Here is a 20,457-nt window from a genome sequence, read left to right as displayed (position 1 = left end):
AAAAAAAAAAAAAAAAAAAAAAACCCCAAAATACAACAACATTGAGATTACGGAAGATATCCGCAACTCAAGAGGTTACCAAACACTTGAAAGCAACAGCCAAAATGTAACACTGGAGGCGAGGTAGTCTCTCAGCGATGACACAGGTGGGGGGACAGGCACCAAGTTCCTAGCAGCTGTCAACACTTTTTGCCTCTCTTTCGATACCTATCGGGATATTTGTGAGCCATTGTTAGCATAATCGCATCACTTAAATCTTCCATCTCCACAGAAGGATAAAGAGCACTAGATCCGTTTATTCCTTTAAACAAGTCATGGATAAATCTACTACTTTTAGGGGTCAGGGGCAGGTCATACCTTACGACTGATTTGAGATGACATTTAGGTAAGAAGAGATTGTACTCTGTAGCAGTCGTTTTAGAAATTTCTGTCTTTTAAAGAGATTACACTGAATGTTACAAAAACAAAACAAAACAAATACAAACAAACAAACAAACAACCCAAAAAAACCCAGAATCTTTTGTGGAAATCCCCAGGACCTGCTGTTATTTTCATTTTATAGTAGAACAAGAAAAATCACACTTTTATCCTTATCATGGTTAACGGCTAATCTCTGTTTAATGGAATCATGTTTACCATGTTCCAGAGCCTGTGATGTTTGTGACTCTCGAGATCAATATCAAATTCAATGTCTTCCTTCCTGTTTACCACATCTCAGTTGATGACCTCGTTAGCCCTCTGTGAGTTTAGCACTGCACATGTGTATGTGCTCCCAACACGCTTTGAATCCAAATGCTTGCTGTCCCTGCTGAAAATGCTAGGTTTTATCCAACTGTGACTATGAAGCGGGGGGGGGGGGGGGCGCAACTTGACTTTCTCTATATGTAATTAATGACTTATTCTTTACTGCATCATTAGCAAAAATCCCTCTGGAAGATGAATGGGTGTTCACATCACACCCTGTACTGTACGTCCTACAAAACTTCCTCTGTTCTACTCCCAGCCACCAAAGATGAAGCTGTTTCAGCCGTGAGCAACTGCTAAATAAAGCTCAGCAACTTTAAAGTATACTCAGGAGTTGAGGTGAGCTGGAAATCAGCCAGCTAGCCTGGCTCTGAAACCCCACTTGGTTCAGATCCTCTCACTTCCTGATTGCATTAAGGAGTCCAGGGCTCAGCTCTGTTTGCTTTCAGAAATCAATGTAATAGTCCTCCCCGAGTGTAAGCTGCAAGCAATAATTTAGTGCCCTTCACTATGGATAGCACTTACTTCAAAAAAGGAGAAATGGCCAGCGGGGGTGGTGCACGCCTTTAATCCCAGCACTTGGGAGGCAGAGGCGGGTGGATTTCTGAGTTCGAGGCCAGCCTGGTCTACAGAGTGAGTTCCAGGACAGCCAGGGCTACACAGAGAAACACTGTCTCGAAAAACACAAAACAAAACAAAACAAAAAGGAGAGATATTTGTGTGGGGGGTGAAGCTTTGGTATTTAAAAGCATCCTAAATACAAGAGAGCCGGGGTGGGTTTTAGAATGTCAGAGAAGGTTAGACTTTCATAGAGGGGGGCTTAGTGCAAGCTGCATGGGCTACTTCACAAAAATAAAAGAACCAGTCTATGAGAAGATGTAAAAATTCCTAATTTATAAGCACCAATAACATACACACACACGAAAAAAAATACATGAGGATGTAGTATTTAACAAACTCACTACTAAAGTTTCCTCTACAGATGCAAGAAAAAAAAAACATATGCTTGTGTTTTCTGTTCACCAGACTCTAGTAATCGAATCAGATGGAAGGAGAGAGGGAATTTAAAACATAGGGTTATATCATTTTTAGAACCACAAAATGTTTTTGTCTCATAGTCAAAGCTATATTAAAATGCAGAAAATCCTTTCATTTAAGAGACCTCTTTTTTTTTTTTTCTTTTTTTCTTCGAGACAGGGTTTCTCTGTGTAGCCCTGGATGTCCTGGAACTCACTTTGTAGACCAGGCTGGCCTTGAACTCAGAAATCCGCCTGCCTCTGCCTCCCGAGTGCTGGGATTAAAGGCGTGCGCCACCACGCCCGGTTAAAGAGACCTCTTAAGGGAAGGTTTTTAACTATCTCATACATGCTTTGTAAAGCCAACTAGCCCTGCAACGGTAATTAATTGCCAGAAATAAGGTCTCCCAGACTTTCTTTTTGAGTTGAATTAACATTTATTCTGGTTTTACCCATTATCTTGTGAAAGACAGAAACCTAACTTGTTACTGGGTAAGGATTAAAAGCAAAGATCAAGGCGCCATTCTTTGCAGGAGCTTATTAATACTTTCACTGATGTTGTTATCTCAGTACAATATTACATTCCAGTTTTTACTAGTTATAAACATGTTTTGTAAGTGCAGGAATGTTTTGCCCACTGTCTCTCATTTAGGGTTACTATTGCTGTGATGAAACACCATGACCAAAACAGGCTGGGGAGGAAATGGATCCTTTCATTCACTGTCCAATGTAATAGTTCATCATCAAAAGCTGTGAGGGCAGGAACTCAAGCAGGGCAGGAACCCGAAGGCAGGAGCTGATGCAGAGGCCATGGAGGGTGCTGCTTACTGGCTTGCTTCCTGTGGCTTGCACAGCTGCTTTCATATAGAATCCAGAACCACCAGCCCAAGGATGGAACCACCCACAATGGGTTGGACTCTCTTCCATGAATCACTAATCAAGAGGGTGGTCTACAGCTGGATCACCTGGAGGCTTTCTCTCATCGGAGGTTCCCTCCTTTCTGGTTGATACTGAGGTTGCCAGCACAACTGGCCCTTTATCAACCTGACACACAAACACATCACTGGTCACCTCTCCTTTCTCATACTTCCCTGAGACCATGCGCTAATAACAACACTACACCATAAACATTCCAAATTTTAAACGTCTCACAGTCTTTAAAAATTCTAACCCTTATACATTTCAATCTCTTTAGAATCCACTCTTTGAATTCAACGGTAGGCCCCTGTGTCAAATAAAAAACAGTAAAGATTTTCTTACTTCAAAAGGGAAGAAGCAGGGCACAGTCATAATCAAATTTAATCAAAACCAAACTCCCAAAGTGGAAATAGCTCAATGCCTAATTATCAGGATTTACTCACGTGCGTACGGGCTTCTCCAAGGAGCTTGGGTCACTTCTCCAGCTCCACTCTCTGCAGCACAGTTGGCCTCCTAGGTTAGGCCCGTTTCCATGACAACAAGGATGCTCTCCTAGGTGGTCATCCCATGGTACTGGCATCTCAAAACATGCTGGGATTTCTCGCTGCAACTCGGCTGAGCTTTCTCCTAGAGCTTCTCCTGGGCTTTCTTCAGGGATTCCAGTCCCGCCACACAGTGTCAGGGCTCAGCTGCTCTCTTTGTGACCCTTTCTTATACCTTCAGAACTACCTGGGTGACTCTTACACCATCAAATTCCACTGCCAGCACTAGGCACAATCTTGGCCACTTCTGGACCACGGCTTCTGTGTGCTGACCCTGAGGAAACACTTCCCAGAAGAGTTCATCTCAGTGATGCTGGTCTCTTCTTAGTCACAGGTGATTCTTAAGTCCCAGCTGACCAGCATCCATTGTCCCAGCAAGCAAAGGTTTTATTTGAGCAGTTCTGGTCTCTTTCTAAGTCAGAGCTGATTCTTTAGCTCCCGCTGACTAGACACTACAGACTCTTCACACAGAAGGCCTGGTAGAGAGTCTTGGCTTTCTTCTGCAGTGTCACAAGCCACTGTCCTCAACCTGTGTGCCTTCCAAGCTCTGACAGAACATCTCACTGGGTTCTCAGCACTCAGACTTTTCTACGCCAAAGGTCTCACGAGTTGTTCCATAATCTTCCCCAAAGCGTGGTCAGATCTGTCACAGCATCATCCTACTATGCTGGTACCAATTTGCCTTAGAGTTGCTACTGCTGTGATAAAAAACACTGTGACTAAAGCAACCTGGGGAGGAAAGGGTTCATTTCCCACACAGTTCCATATAAGAGTTCATGATCAAAAGCAGTGAGGGCAGGAACTCAAGCAGGGCAGGAACACCTAGAGGCAGGAGCTGATGCAGAAGCCTTGGATGAAGTACACTCACTTGCTTATCAAAGCTTGCCCAGCCTGCGGTCTTATAGACCCCAGAACCATCAGATCAAGGATGGTACCACCCACAAGGGACAGGGCCTTCCCACATCATCACAAATCAAGAAAATGCCCTATAGCTGGATCTTAGGGAGACATTTTCTCAATTAAGGTTCCCTTCTTTCAGGTAACTCCAGCGTGTATCAAGTTGACATGAAATTAGCCAGCACTTACACCTACCATATGTGTGTGTGCTGTGCCTAAGGAGTCCAGAAGAGGGTGGTAGATTCCCTGGAAGTCGAGTTGGTTTAAGCTATCATGTGGACGCTGGGAATCAAACCCTGGTCTCTGAAAGAGGAGCCAGGGCTCTTAACTGCTAAGCCATCTCTCCAGTCTTTTTATTATGGTACATTTGCGTGAAAGGAAATTCTTTAAAGGCATACTATGCATGTCTAAAACTTAAATCATCAGAAGTAGGAAAAAATTATTTTTTTTCAAACTCAGGAATTAGAAGATCTGGTAGCACATGCCGCAAAGACTAGCATTTGGGAGTTTGCGGTAAGATATGGTTTAAGGCCAAGAGTAAAGTTTGACTTATTTTTGGCGCACCTATTATGCACCTATTATGGGGTGCTTTTGAGTCAGGATCTCAGTCTGTTTCCAAGACTGGCCTCAAGCCAGTGTCTCTAGTCCCAACCTTCTAAAGTGCAGTTAGAGGCACGTAGGCGAGATGTTGCTTTTAGCAAAACTTCCTTTTACTTTACATTCTATTAGGAAGAAAACACTGCAAATTATTTTCTAATACTTTGTCACTTGGAATTTAAATTTTTCCTTATTGTAATAGATCTTGCAGATTTGCTCAAGCTTTTTTTTTTTTTTTTTTTTTTTTTTTATTTTAGATATTGTTAATATCCTATTGTTTATATAAAAACAAAAGTACAACCCAAATGAATTCCTCAAAATTACTAAGTGATTTCATTTATTTCTTTCTCTGCTTGGCATTTGAAGGCAATACTTTTTTTTTTTTTGACCCAATATGGTCTGTGCTGGAAAAATACAATATCATAAGGTAAATATCAGTACGGTAAGGTACTAATATTGTAAGGCAGTATTATAAGAATAAGTTGAGAATCAGAGCCATAACTACTTTACCTTTGAGCTGCCTTTGCAGCTATGTGAAGTCAGGGTGCATGTGCTGTTGTTGGGGAGCTTGAAGGTTATCTGCATCACCACTTAGCCTCTAGTGTGCATATTTGTAGCGATTAAACGGGTGTCTTCGTTACTTCATGTTGTGTAGCTGTGGGAGAAAAAAACCAACGTATAAAAGAAAGAGGTTAATTTGATTACTCTGAGAGGGTTATAGTTCATGATGGTGCCAGGAACAGCTGGGAGGTCACATCTTGATGTGCAAGTGGGAGGGAGGGAGGGAGGGAGGGAGGGAGGGAGAGAGAGAGAGAGAGAGAGAGAGAGAGAGAGAGAGAGAGAGAGAGAAAGGGGGAAGGGGACATGTGGGGTTGGTAGTGGTGGCACAAGCCTTTTGAAACTTAAGTCTGCCTCTAATAACACACCTCCTTCTATAAGGCCACAGCTCCTATCTTTCCCAAACAGTACCACCAATTGGGGACCAAATATTGAAGCCTAGGATCCTCTGGAGGCCATTCTTAATCAAACTGCCACCATGAGTCCTGTATTGTTCCTAGACTTCTTTCAAGTTGGAGATACTCTTGAAAGTGTGAGGTGTATTTTTAAATTGTAATACACACACATTCACACACACACAATCAAAATGCCATTTTCACTATGTTTAAATGCAATTGGGGTATTGGGTGGATTTTAATGTTGTAGCCCCCATCTCCTTGGCCTTTCCACCTGAGTCTTCCCGTCCTCCCGAAGAGAATCTATAACTACTTCCACCAGCTCTGCATTCAATTCTCAACCCCAACCCCATCCCCATCCACCCAAAAGAAGCGCCATTCTGCTTTCATCCTCTGAACGTGGCTCCTGGAGTTGGCATATACAGGTAGAACCAGGTGTCATTTTCCTTCTTTTATATCTCATGTAGTTTACTTAGCATCATGCTTTTTCACCTTTATTTTACATGTTTGCACTGACTGTAGGTGCTATACAGAAACATAACAGTTTAATGAGCATGAAGCAGGGGGTGATGTCTCATGACAAGCACTTCAAGGTTCTCACCCAGCGGGCTGCTCTCATGAGATCTATGTTGGTACACCCCAACTTCTGAGATAAATAAACCATGGCAAGTTGTCATCTTTATTTTCTATTTCCAGCCTTTTCATTGTTTTCTAGTTGTCAACGTAAAATGCAGTTATTCGTGAAGTTAGAGTATGTGAAGCGTTTTCAGGCCTAGCTTTGTGCTAAGTGCTGTCTCTACACAATGGAGAAGTCCAGACTCTCGCTTCTCACAAGGCAGGAAGCACAGACCAAGAGCACAGTCACACCCAGAGCCCTGCAAACTGAGTTCTCCTTTCAGCTTTGCTCAACGAAAGGAAGGCCCTGCAGCAAGAAGAGGAACTTCTGCATTCTGTCAAGGGTACTTTCCCTCAGCCCTAAGTATCCCTTAGCTATCCTGACCTAATGCAGAATCCAGTGGTTCTGGTCTGTGGCTGGAAAGAGCCTTCTTCAGCGCGTGTTCCCACCCGAAGACAGAGTAGGTTTTACTTAGGGTGATGGTAGGAAATTATGGGAGGAAGCCTGGCTGACCACTTCATGTGCTAGAGCTAGGGTTAGTGTGGCTGGTTGGGAGTGACCAGTTGTAGACCTCACTTTCTTCTTCTGCAAGAGGAAAGCTTCAGTCAGGCCCTCTTCACCATCCTTGAATCAAGGGACTAGGGCTGGCAAGATGACTCAGTAGGTAAGGGTGCTTGCGGTCACACTGGAAGACTTGAGTTAGACCCCCAGGGATCACACGGTGGAGGAAGAGAACCAACTCCTTCAAGTTGTTTTCTGACCTCCTCAAGTGTACCCTGGAATGCTTATGCATATGTGTGTGCATGTGCGCACACACACACACACACACACACACACACACAATCAATCATTCACTCAATAAGCAAGCAAACTAAGTATAATAATGAAATAGTTAATACATATTGAAGTTTGAATACAAGGCTATGACATGATTCCTGGAATCGAATGCTTTGATGGGTAGGGTGCAGTTGTAACAAGACAGAAAGAATCACAAAACAGATGAATAGGAGCCATGGTTCTCACGGTCTCTGCTTGGGTCCACAGAGAACAGCACCCCTGAGATTTTGTGAGAAACCCAAATTCTCACCCCGTAACTGCTGAAATGGAAAGAGAAAGGCAAGGTCTAATGACTTGCCTCTTTTGGTGAATACTCGGGGGATACAGGTGCAGCTTAAAAATGGAGAACTACAGAACTCAGTTGTGATCAGTGGGAACAGGAGACAATGGGCACATTACATCATTCTGTACTAAGATTCTCTAGACTTAGAACTAACTACAGTACTTAAATTATCTCCATTTACAGGGTTTTGTGTTGAGTTATGGGTGGAAGCTGAGAGAAAACTCACTCCAGAGAGATAGAAGCTTAGAAACGAAAGCTTTGTTCTCTGTGTGTGCAGGAAGGCAGCAAATTCAGGATCTAGATTGTGTCCCAAAGGGAGATTGTACATTTTTATACGATGGGAACACCAAGCAAGGGGGAGTGGGGTGACCTGTTGCATTGACTAATCATAATTTGTCACAAGGGGCTAAGCAAGGACGTTAATGTTGGTGACTGGACCTTATCCGAGTTACCCGATTTCAGGGTTCTTAATTCAGCTTTTGCAGTCAGATCCCCTCCTGGACTCTGGTTCAGAATTTAGAATGATAAGAGGACAAAGGAGTGGACAAGCTGCATGTAGTCAATTAAGTCATGATGGCAATGCATGTATGACGTGTATGCCTTAGTTTAGATAATCCCTCTTTACTGGTTAGCAGACAAACATGAAACACCCAAAGAAGCAGGCTAGGAGATAGTTCTGGGACCTGGGAATGTGAGCTCAGTTTTGTCCCTGAGATGGCTGGAATCAGGAAGCTGTCGCCTTACGTTTGGAAGTTTTTGTGCGTCTGTCATATTTTAACAGGCTCTTGAAACTCAACAATAGATTTTTAGAAGAGATTCTAGAGCAATGGGTGTGAATAATGAGGAATAAAAGCTCAAAGTGAGCCTCCTTATGTCCTACAGAGATGTTCCACAGAGTTGCTGCAAAGCGTTGAATTTGGGAACTTGGCTTCTTGGTACAAACCTGCCATCCCAGAACTTAGAAGCTCGCTCCTAGCAACAATACATCCCATGAGACCCTAGACTCAACATTTTCACGATTTGATCAATATGTCATCTTATCTATGTATGTTTGTGTCTATGAGTGCACAAGTTATTCACATAAGTGATTCATTAACATAAACCTTACAACCCTTCATAGCAACATACCTTGTGCCAATAGAAAACTTACCCGACACTATGGTTTCTTTATACACAGCACAGCATAGCCTTCTTATGCTTACAAACATAACACAGCACTTAAGTCTATACCTGGGAACCATCCTAAGTTCAAGGATTCACAAGACGAGAGTAGAAATAATAATGACGTCATCTTGTGTGATCTCGACTGGAAGCCCGGGCCCCATGCACATGTGATAATTTTTATGAACATTTGGGCATGTTACAAGTGTCGGGCCCAGTTTTAAGCCCTTTGTGTAAATGTGTGCAATAAATTTAGTAAATATGATTATGTGTGAATGAGCATGAAATACTTGAGGCTCAATTTGGATGTCATAAATTTTCACAAGTAGCTGAATTCGCAAATAGTGAACCAGACAAATTATGAGCATCAACTATGTTTTAACACGTCACTCATGTGAAATGATACAGTCGTCGTCATCAGCCATAGCCTAGGAATTACTACAAAGCTATAGTGTCCAGCTGTGCCATTAACATGAAGAAATAAGACCCAACAATAAAAAAAATAGAAAAATTACATTATAACTTGAGAAATTAAACTGTTTTTTTTTTCAGAAATCTATTTTGTGTTGTTTCTTCTTCCATGGTCTCATAATAAAATAAGTCTCAAAATTCAAGAAAAAAACGGCTCTTTCAAATGCCATTGAATTCATTTTTCCAATGTACTAAGTTGAAATGTAAAATTTCCATTTCTCTGATAAAGCATTTAATAATGACAATGTCATGTTTCTATCCAACAAATAATGTCCTTTAGAGATTTCACCATCTCCTTTCAGAGTTTGGCCATGTGTTTCATTGTGAGTAATATACGAATTTTGCATCTTTCTGTGATCTTGGGTAAAATAGTAAACTTCATTGGATTTTATTATTTTTTTTCTCTTTGTAACTAGTCTTAGAGTTTTCCATTTGTGATCGCTCCTCAGGTTAGCAATTAGCTTGTTGCTAAATAATGCAGCCCATAGAGTCTTCATGTCACCCAGAGAGGGCTCTGGCGGTGTACCCTGCAGATTGAATTACACGTTGAATACGCTATACAGCTACGATCCCCCAGACATCGGCGTCTCCGCCTTAGATTTTTGATCTGCAGCGTAGTATTAATCACAGTGACTCTCAGTGTATTTGTGGTGCAAATGGACCATGCCACCAGACAGAAGAACTAGTAAGTAAGGTTAAGTGAGCTCAAACCTTGTGAACCTCAGAATTGAGAACAATAGGACTGGGACCTCTCCTTGCCTGTCTCTACCTGCTCAGGAACACATTATCATGACACCCCACTGAGAGGACCATGACAATCTGTCAGGTAGGGAAAATACCCCAGAGTCCTTCCCTATGCAAATCGAGTATCCCTGGCATCTCAAAACTGAGCCAATGGGGAAGCATCTAGCCCTGGATCCCACCCTACTCCTCAATGTTTATAGAGCCCCTGCCCACATGGAATAAAGTACACATGTTATTTTTTTTACCGAGGATGGCCTGAGAGTTTTACTGAGATGTAAACACTTGGAGAAGAGGTTTCTTTCCGGAAACATTTATCATTGGACCTCGGACCTGCCTGACTGGTCAGGCTCCCACCAACACACCCCTCACCACCACCAGCCTCAGTCGCCCCTGCCGCTGACACTAGCACTGCTGAGGTAGTGGAAGAGACCCAGGATGCCGGCTACCTGTCTTGGGCAGGCCCACCCAAACCCCCTTGTTTCCCTTCTAAGAGCTGTATAACACTTCTGGTTTTCCTAGCCTGGTCGAGACTCTGGAAACCTATTTGTCCTGATTCTGTAGAGGAAGATGTTAAGTTTCAAACCCAGACAAACAACTGGGGTATCTATTTGGCATATCAAAACAGATCTGGCTGCCAGTTCTCCCAGAACCCCTCAGTTCCTACTTGTGATGTGACACGGTATGGCTGTCAAACCCTGCCCTCTAACTTGAACTCTTGAGCCCAGAGGCTGGGCTGCCCTTTGTCCAGAGGTTTCCCCCTATTTAATCCAACCATTTTGGCAACCTGCCCTTTTTGTACCTTTGACCTCTTGGCTGCGGCTCCTGGTTCTCCTCTCTCTCCATCTCTTCCCCTCCCTCCTCTCTGCTCAGGGTCACTATCACTCTGGACTCTCCCAGATGTGTCTGTCTCTGGCTATACTCTACCACATGTCTATAATAAACTTTCTCCTCCACCGTACCAAGGAGCAGCCATGTGCCTTCCTTTCCTTTTTATTTCTTTTCTTTTTCTTTTTTTCTCATTCACAATAAACGGTTATGAAACATGTACATACTCATATACCAAGCAGTGAGAGCAGGGTCTGACAAATGAGACATGCTTTCGAAATGTTAGTAAATGTTGTGGAACATATTTGTTGTATGTAAATAAAAGAAGCACGCAGGGGAAAAGAACTCCATTACAATCAATTCAGTTAATGAGTTCGAGATGGACCTTTATGAAGTAAATATATCAGGTCAGACGGGGCCAGTGTGTCTAAAACCTCTTGCCCCCCGACAATGTACACAATGTTGCCGACCTTGCTTTTCCCTTCTGTACAGGGGAGGAGCTTCACTCAGGATAGGTTCCACGAGAAGATGAAGCTTCTGGTTCTATTTGCCTGACACATGGCAAGCTCTCCGTCCACCCATGGTCGATTCTAATACGAAGGCACCTCCTGTGTGCTGGGCGTGCCAGAGAGTTACCACAGAAAGAGTGGCTCCAGGTCTGAACAGGATGCTCCATCTCTTATGGAATGAAAAAATCTAGTAAATCCTAAATCTTGAAAAAACAAAACAAAACAAAACAAAACCACAAAAGGTAAAGCAATATCAAAAACTGTGTAAGGAAACTAACAACAAAAAGGAACATGGCACCATCTATTGGAATTTTTTTTTTGAGCATTGGGCCACAATATTTTCATATCAGAGTCTTGGATAAATAGTAATTGGGGAAAAGAATAAGGAAGATTAGTACAAATATTAACCATTAGTTTTCAAATTTAACAGTAATTTCATAGTTAAGGAGGCTCTATTTTTAGCAGCTATTACTAAGGTACATTTGTGACAATGAGCCACTCACCATTGGTGTTACTAGTAACTGAACTCATTCCCCCCAACCCCTGTTTTCACCAGAGTATTAGGTATTAGTCAGTGTTCTTCAGAGAAATAGAACCAATTGGAAGTGTGTGTGTGTGTGTGTGTGTGTGTGTGTGTGTGTATAGTTGTGCTTATAAATGAGCATTCATTTGCAAATATGTATTCACTTGTCTTCTGGGCAGTGGGGATGGTCTGGATCCACTGGATAGGAAGATTTCTATCACTTCATTACTTAAGCAGGAAGCACCGTTCTTAGATTTTGAAGTCGGAACAAAGATAGATGTGAACTAAATGCCACAGAAATGAATGAAAATGGAACTATTCTGGTGTTGAACAGAACCCTCGGGAAATAGGAGTCAGGGCAAGAGCTATTCATAATTGAGGAGTCCTGGCCTAGGCTTGGATTAGATGGTCATCGTTTCAGCTCAGATCCTGCACTTTGGGTGTCGAAGGCGCTGGAGGAAAGCCTGTCTCCCTGGGCAATACTAGGAGGTAGGCTCTGTTCAGGAATCCGGTTCTACACAGCAATGAAGCTGAAGTCAAAGTCTGGCTCATAAAGACCTCAGAAAGAGGCTGAAATGTTTTCTTATATCACATGGTCCTCAAAGATCCTAGAAATCCTATCAGAAGCCTTGACGCTCACCGAAGGGCCGACTCACAAATGATGGTATGGCTTAGGGGGAACACAGTGACATCTGATGAACTTTAAGTAAAGGGCAGTGTGCTACAGGGGAGTCATGTTGGAGTAGTGGAGGGAACCACAGTCTTGGACTGAAAGGCAGCAGGACCTCTTACCCAGAGTTCTGGGAGAAACCTGCTGAATAGGTTGCAATAGCACCAGCACTTTAGCACTTGATGATGAGAACAGAGACTGGAAACAGAGAGGGGCAAGGGCCGGGGAGATGGCAGAGAGCAGAAGTGAGTATTCATGGGGACCTGTCAGCGTGTGACCGCCGGGGCCTCCCTTTGCTGCATTTGTTGAACAAGAAGGTCAACACGGTTATCTCATCCGTGTCCCACCCCCCGTTGTTCTCTGTCTGTGTAGAAGGCTGGTGGTTCCTCTCGAAACTGGGACTTTGAGAGCCAAAGCCATGGTGGTTCTGGAAGCCCCCAAAGGCTCTGCCATCCATTCCATATGCCAATAAAAGGAATAATTGTAAAAGTAAAGATGAGTAATGTTTAAAAAAAAAATAGGAAGGGATTTTATTCAGTGTGACCACATTGGGAAGGGAACCCAAGAAAGGAGTCCAAAGACCCCATAGCCATCATCTGGATCCCGACATGAGTTTCAGATTTAAACAGAAGAAGTTGAGCAAGGCCCAAGACTTTCCCTGTGGTATGTCACTTTAGGGATCCAAAATTTAGGAGAAGGGCTTATCTGTGCATGCTGCCTTCAGCTAAAGTAAAGGTGACCTACACAAGATGAAAACAGAGATGTCAGTTTTCACCAATCGGCCCTTGGGACCAAGTGATGAGGCTGTCTGTACTCATCAGCAATAAGAGTTGCGAGCGTTCGTTTGAGCTGTTTGTTCACAGGTATGTGACGCGAAGGAAATGGCCTGTAAGCAGCTATCCCACCCGTGTCTGAATGTGCTGAGAGTGTTACAGTGCAGGAGCGGGGACTCGGGACTGCTGTGGATTCAAGATGGCTGCCGACTGGGACACCCTTCCCAATGAGAAGTGGGGTTCACTTCCACGCCTTCAATTCCATGACCGCTTTAATTATAGTATGCTGCAGAAGTGTCACCTCCCCGAGTCATGCCGGGCTTTGATGGATTGCACAGTGTCTAGTTTCTTTCCATGCGACTGTATTGTTTTTTGGCCATCCAGTTGGGGGAACTATTTGAAGTCTTGAGACCTCCCTCACAAAAGAGATGTTCAACTAAAACCAGGCTTTTAGTCATGTTTGAGTCACTTCTCAATCTAATTGGGTGCACACCTGCAGGAAGCCAGTGTGGATCCTCCAGACCCAAACACCGGGCAAAAAAATCTGAGTGGCCTCACAAGGAACACAAAGCAAGTCTTGACAGCATGTCTGAATTCCGCAGATTGTGAACATGGGGAAATGAGTTTTAAGTCTTTTTTAAAAATATTTTAAAATTAAAATACATGTACATTATTTACCCCCATCCCTTTCCTCCCCTGACCCTTCTCACTCTCAAATTTATGGCCACATTTTTTTTTCAAATTGTTCTTACATATACAGATATGTCTATATAAGTATATGTATATATGTATAAATGTTCCTAATTACATAAATAAAATCTGCTCGGACCATATAATATTACTCCTATGCTTATGATTTTAAGACTGATCATTTGTTACTGGATAACCATTTGGGGGCTCTACCCTGGGGAAGGCTATTTCTCCCCCTCTCAGCATTTTTTTAGTTGCCTGTAGCTCTTTGGGGGTGCCAATACTGGGCATGCAAGGCTCTCATGGGGCCTCAGCCTTGGGGGTTTTTAGTTTGATTTTTTTGTGCAGATGGAGGTTGCACTCAGGCCTCCAGAGAAGCAGTTTGCCACGGAACTGCACAGGTCTAGAACTACTGTTTCATTCCATGAATAAGTTTGTGCTATACTGATATTTAAAAGTAGATATCTGGGACACACTCACACCCACGCACACACATTCACACACACACACACACACACACACACACACACACACACACACACATGAATGTGGTAATTCACTTTCATAATCCCCAGCGGTCACTCAAGAGACTGAAGCAACAGGATCACTAGGTTGGAACTAGCCTTGCCTACATAGCCAGTCCCTGGCCAACTTGGGCTACTAGGAGAAAGACCATCTCAAAACAAGGAAACAAACACATGCATTATTAGACCAATGAGTCGATCAGCAAAGACGCTCTGTGGCTCACCGTAAATGACTGGTTTGGGGATTTGTTAGCGGAAGCAGAGACTGCACAGCCAAGGATGCTGATCTTGTGTATCATCAGACCTAAAGCTCTGATTTATTGATCTTGCATTTGCTGGATCTAGGCCTTGGTTATTTTAAACCTTTCTTTGCCTTCTCACCTGAAACCTTGCATCTCATTGATGATGGCAGGAGGGATGTGAAATCTTGTACAGTTCTTTGCCTTTTTCTCAGGATTGATTCTAAATGCTATTTTGGAGAAGCCAGACTGGAAATAATCAGGGCTTGAAAAAGCAATATTTTAGAGAGGACTGTGGTGGGATTGGCTCAAGGAGACCACCAGAACCTCTGGTCTCTGGATACAGAAATCTGTCATCTGAAGAAGCAGTGGCCAGCTTTTCCGGAGGTCCCGGCCTGAGAGGGCGGGAAGGGGCGGGGAGTGCTGGCCGCGATTCTGCCCACTGCAGTCGAGGCGGAGGCAGGAGGCAGGAAGGATGGGAGAGTTGGGAGATCTCGCTGTAGCATCCAGCCTCTGTTGGATCTGAGGGTCCTGAGTGGGAAGCCGTGCCCGGAGCCCCGGGATCCGCCGCGCCCATGGGCCCCGCCAGCGCCGCTGTCTGCGTCTCTGCCGGCTCGCGGGTCCCGGACACTCCGCGGGTGCAGCGCTAGCGGGGCTCGGAGCTCAGGGCTGGGCGGGCGCGGAGCTGAGGTCTCGGGGATCCGGGGGCATGCTGCAGCCCTTGCCCTGCGTGGGAACGGCGCGGGCAGCCACCGCACAGTCCTGCCCAGACCCCGAGGCTCCCGGCCCGGCCTGTGGGACAAGAGCCAGAGCTTGGGGCTGATTGTAATTGGGTAAGTTCACCCAGGCTTGGTGCAACGAGTTCTAGATTATGGCTTGGTTTTGTGAGAAGTGTGTGATTTCCACCCCCCTCCCCCGCCCGGCCTGCAAAGGCGAAATCCATCTAGTGTATGCGTTCCTTCCGGCATTCATTCATGAAATTGTAGCATGCTGGCACCAGCAGGCCTTCCCAAGTGACGTCGCTTCTTCACTCAGAGACGCATTACCGCATTATCGCTTACCAGAAGGTACAGTCCCCAGAACTAAGGCTACTTCTTAGATTTCGAAGGATCATTGCTCTTCCCTGTGTTTGCTACACAGGTGAAAACCAGATCCCTGCTGGGTTTTAATTCAGGGGTAGAGTGCTTGCCTGACTTGCATGAAGAGGCCCTTGCTCAACTTCCAGCACACAGAAAGAAAACAACACACCCACCCTCCCACCCATCCACCCCCACCCCCACACTTGACTATCCTGCATTTTAATCTAAAGACTGTACCTACTTCAAATACTCCTTTCGGACAGAGAAATGGTGTTTGGAAGGGTGTACGGACTGTTTAACATTTGCACTTCCACGGGGCAGTTTGACCCCCCCCCCCCCGGAGGTTTGCAGGTTCTCAGAAATCCACCTTTAAAAAAAAAATCAATAAATAAAACCAGCCTATGTGGAGTCTCTGGAGGAACTCCTGGGGATCCGTAGTCATCCTAACTTCCACATGCGTGATGGCTCCATCGGCCCACCTCAGGGGAGCCCACATCTTGGTTTCAAATGTGCACCCAAGAAACCTGTTCCTAGCTCTAGAATGAAAGCATAAGGAAAGGACTAACATAAAACTATCAAATGTCTACGTATTGAGTATCATGAGTTTCACAGACATCGCACAGGATGTAAGTTTTAAAGTACTTACAGGATAGGATATGTCCTGTAAGTTTGCACACTTAGTCCGAGTAGAATATGAAGGAGTGGACAGTTCACAGGGCATTAAGATGTTCAAAGTTATGCATGGAACCAGTGTTTGACTAGAGAACAGAGAAACGTAAGGACTAAGCCCTAATAATAACATAAGAAGCAAAAGACGCTTAGAATGCCACGTCAGCAGTCTCCATCCTGCGGTGAGCTGCATCCTATCTGCTCCATGCACTTGGCGTCGATGCTTCTAGGACGAGGGGAAGATGGCTGCTGCGTTGCCAGTTTGCAGATGTGTGTGTTGAGCCCCATGGAAGAAAAGTGAATGGGTGAGTCCGCTATGAAGAAGGCTTCAGAGAGAAAACTGTTAGTTTCCTATCATGGATGCCATCATGCAACTGGATGGCTTGTTAGCTCTCCTCTAAGTTATGCTCCTTACCATTCAAAATACAGCTACTCGACATAATATCGAGTTGGTCTTTGAAAAGCTTGTTTATAAGATTTTCTATGATTACCTAAACGTTGAATCACAATGTGATTTTTAAAGACAATTTAGAAACATCTGAACAGTGCTAATAGAAAGTGTTTTATTAGCATGGGAGCTGGATGGAGGGTGTGGCTCAGTAGCAGAGCATTTGCCTTATACAAAGAGCTTCTGGATTCAAGGCCAAGCAACATGGGGGTGGGGAGAGAGAGAGAGAGAGAGAGAGAGAGAGAGAGAGAGAGAGAGAGAGAGAGAATATAAAATCTTGCAGTATGCTAAGTTCTTTTTTCTGCTTCTTTTTAATATCTTTGCCTCAGAATTATTTAACTGAACTTAAGACATACAGGTGGTAGGAATGGAAAATAACAGCATTCTGTTAATCATTGTACAAAAAAACACATCAGTATACAGCAGATATTCTTAGCTAATCTGCAGTTAAGTATTAAAGTATTAATTTTTAAAAGAATCCCTTTCTTTTCAGTGAACTTTAAGTAAGTATGTAAAGGCAGGGTATTTTCCATTTATACTAAAAATTCAAATGTTAAAAGTTAGCTACTATTTTATTTAAAAGCAAAGCCAGCCTTTATCTTTAGAGCATGTCACACGGTGCCTTTGTTTGAAATACCGAGAGTCCAAGCCTTTCCCCCATCTTAAGTTTGCTTTACTTATATGGAATTTATGATTTCTACTAGCAAGACAAATGGCTCACTGCTAACCATGACGAAGATATTTTGATAAAGGAGAAGTAAATGTTTTAGAAGGTTCATTTAATGATTAACATGAACTGTGCCACACTGGTTTAATAGTTTACTTAGATTTTTAGATACTTAAGTTCTCATTAAATTTTAATATTTTGAGCCCCTGAAAATCCAGAATGCAGACAGCAGTAAAATTACATGTTTGAATGGCTTCTAAGTGATTCATATCGTTTGGTTTCAGAATTGATAAGGGATTCATGATCGCTGACTGGCATGCTCACTGCATTTTATAAGGGACCTGGTTAAAGAACAGCAGGACCCTAGCTCATTCTCCGGTTACCAACCGAGCCTTAGGCCTTAGGAAAGAACTGTCAGAAGTATAGTCAACTATTCTGGACAACTGTGTTTTTTGGCTTTTTCGCGATTGTTACTATATTTTCAGATTATGTAAATATTCTTGTAGGTTACTGGCAATCTTGATTCTAAGACAAATAAAACAAGGCGTCCCGAAGCCTCCGCAGCGAGGAAGAGGAAACAGTGGGGCATTAGAAACCAATGTGATCACATTATAGACTTCCCTGTTTTCCTTTCTTCTCAGAAGGGGGCTCTCGGAAGGACTCAGGAAGTACAGCTCTGAAAAGGGTAAAGATCCTTTACCTACGAATTTTACAAGAAACGTGCAGAAAGCCATTGATAAATTTGCCAGGTAAGAAACAATCATTTTAAATGCTGACCCAAGCAAACACGTGCAGAGTAAATATGGGGACGGGAAGGGATCAGTAATACCGTTTTGGTTTTGACCGTGTAAAATGATACATGACAAAAATGATCGTTAAACCAGCTGGCTGTGAACTTCGCAAATACAGTTTAAGGGGCCAACGAGGAAGTGGGCCTGAGCAGAGAAGTCAGGCCTGGGTAGAATTCCCAGCTCACACCATCTCTGCGTTCTTTCCTGCAGCGAGTCCCCCTCATCCTTTTCATCTAGTGGGAGCCACACGCCCACAGAGGCCCGCAACTCATGGCCTGGCTCTTCCACGCAGAGCTCCACCACGGGATTGTCTACGGAGAGGAGCTCGGTTTCTTCTTGGAGAGATGATGTATGTCTTTGGATAGTTTCAAAAACCTCGTGGGGATGGTTTATGGAGAATCACTTTCCAGTCATTTATTTATTTGTGTGTTGTGTGAGAGGGCACACACTTAACTGTGATGCCATTCAGAGGTCGGAAGTTGAATATCTTTTTCTTTCTCTACCACGCTCCTCTTTTTTTTTTTTTTTCTTTTTGAGGCAGAGACGCTCACTGAACCGGAAGTTAGTCCAGGGATCAATTTAACTCTGTCCCACCCGCGACCCTAACCCCCGACTAAAATTACTTATGCATGCTCCTACCCACCAGCTTTCAATTGGATGCTAGAGATCCAAACCAACCTCACATTACACGATGTGCTATCGCCACAGCCCTAAGAATTGTTTCTTATGGTCAAAAAGAATATATTTACCAGTTATCTAAGCCTTACAATGTATATCATATATTATATATTCATGTATTTATACTGCTACATTAGAAAATATCAAAACGTCAAAAATGTAGAGAAAGCTGATTAGAGTCTTAGCTGTTGATTATTTTCTTTCTCTCAACTTTCCACCCCTGCCTGGCATTTTACTGTACCCAACTTTTAAAGAGTACTGTCTGGCTAGACACAGTCTCCACAGTGACGACTGCAAGTAAGAGAAAGTTTTGGAAAAGCAAACACTGTAAGATATCTCCATGGTTAGAGAACCCTGGCACCCCAACCTGTACCCTGTGCCCCTAGAAGTCTAAGCCAGGTATCTCACTTGTGCCTTGACCTGAGACAAGCCATCAACACTAACTCTACTTTGGGTATTCTGTGACTATGAGATTCTCAGGTGAGTGAGATAGCTACAGTTCTGGTTTGGCTAACATATGCAGAATCTCTATTTTCCTGTCATTCCCCGACCCCCACCCCCAAGATGCTGGCTATATAAAGATGTGTATCTATATCTATAAGAAATCTTAAATGATCTCATAATTGATGTTGTAATTCTTACCTTTATTTAATAGTTAATAAATGTGAGATTTAATATAGGATATCACTGATCAGAAAAGTAAAAATTAATATACTGGTCTATCTCACTAGAGAACCCACAACCTTTCCTTGTTTTACGTCCTCGTATTTAGTGCTCTCTGATTCATAAATATTGATTATGAAGCCTATATTCTGTAACTTTTAGTGAGATGTCTATGTTCAAAGATCAGATGGATGACGGTGGCGTGGACATGGATTGATGGCGTATTTGAATATGTATTTCTCTTTCAGGAATTTGACAAAGTCAGTGCACAGAAAGTCCACCAGCTGTTCTGGGAGGTTGAGGAACTGCTATTTGAAGGGAAAGTGAGTCCCCAGACCCAGAATCTCCTGGCTGAATGCAGTGAATGGGCAAGGAGATCCCTCCAGCTCAGGTACAGAAGTGTCTTCCGGAATGGGGTTCTGATCTACGCACAACTGATGCTCCTTTATTCTGCCAACACATCGTAACTGAGAACTCTCACCCAGTCAGAACACAGAACCAACCTATCCAGAACTTAGTCTTAGGTCCCGAGGAAAACTTACCTTTTAACTCGTCAGAAGGAAACCTTGGTGGTTCTCAGAGAGATGTGGTGTACATGATGGTTGCAAAACTCTGAGGGGTGTCCCTTCATCTCCAAGTTCACTCTGTGTAAGTGACAGGCACTTGTCATCGCTGGGAGTCTCAGTGTAGGGGTGAGGGAGTGTAGGTGGTATGGCGTGGGGATTGGGGGTGTGGTGGGAGAATGGTGGTGCTCCAGGGACTAAGTGATCACTCACTGAAAAACTTGCTAGATAGGCCCAGACTATCCATCCCTCCTTATTTTATTCATACTGAAGGAGACATTTATTAGTTTTTATATTCAAGATACATAGATCTGGGGGGGGGGAAGCATTGCTGACTTCATTTTTATTAGGGGAAGGGGGAAATCCA

At 43.5% G+C, this 20,457-nt stretch overlaps 1 protein-coding gene across 1 annotated transcript in view; it reads left to right on the top strand.

Moving 5' to 3' along the window:
- The window catches only part of Fam149a (family with sequence similarity 149 member A), a 50,235-nt gene that overhangs the window by 15,291 nt on the left and 14,487 nt on the right, over nucleotides 1–20,457 (top strand). The window contains exons 2-4 of the mRNA XM_021219504.2: nucleotides 18,037–18,144; nucleotides 18,397–18,535; nucleotides 19,776–19,918. Coding sequence (XP_021075163.1) covers nucleotides 18,037–18,144; nucleotides 18,397–18,535; nucleotides 19,776–19,918 — 390 coding nt within the window. The remainder of the gene's footprint in view (nucleotides 1–18,036; nucleotides 18,145–18,396; nucleotides 18,536–19,775; nucleotides 19,919–20,457) is intronic.

Source organism: Mus pahari, chromosome 19, assembly GCF_900095145.1.
Source record: "Mus pahari chromosome 19, PAHARI_EIJ_v1.1, whole genome shotgun sequence".
In the NCBI taxonomy this organism is placed as follows: domain Eukaryota; kingdom Metazoa; phylum Chordata; class Mammalia; order Rodentia; family Muridae; genus Mus; species Mus pahari.
Note: the sequence above shows the minus strand (reverse complement) of the source record. Positions and strands in the feature narration are given on the sequence as shown.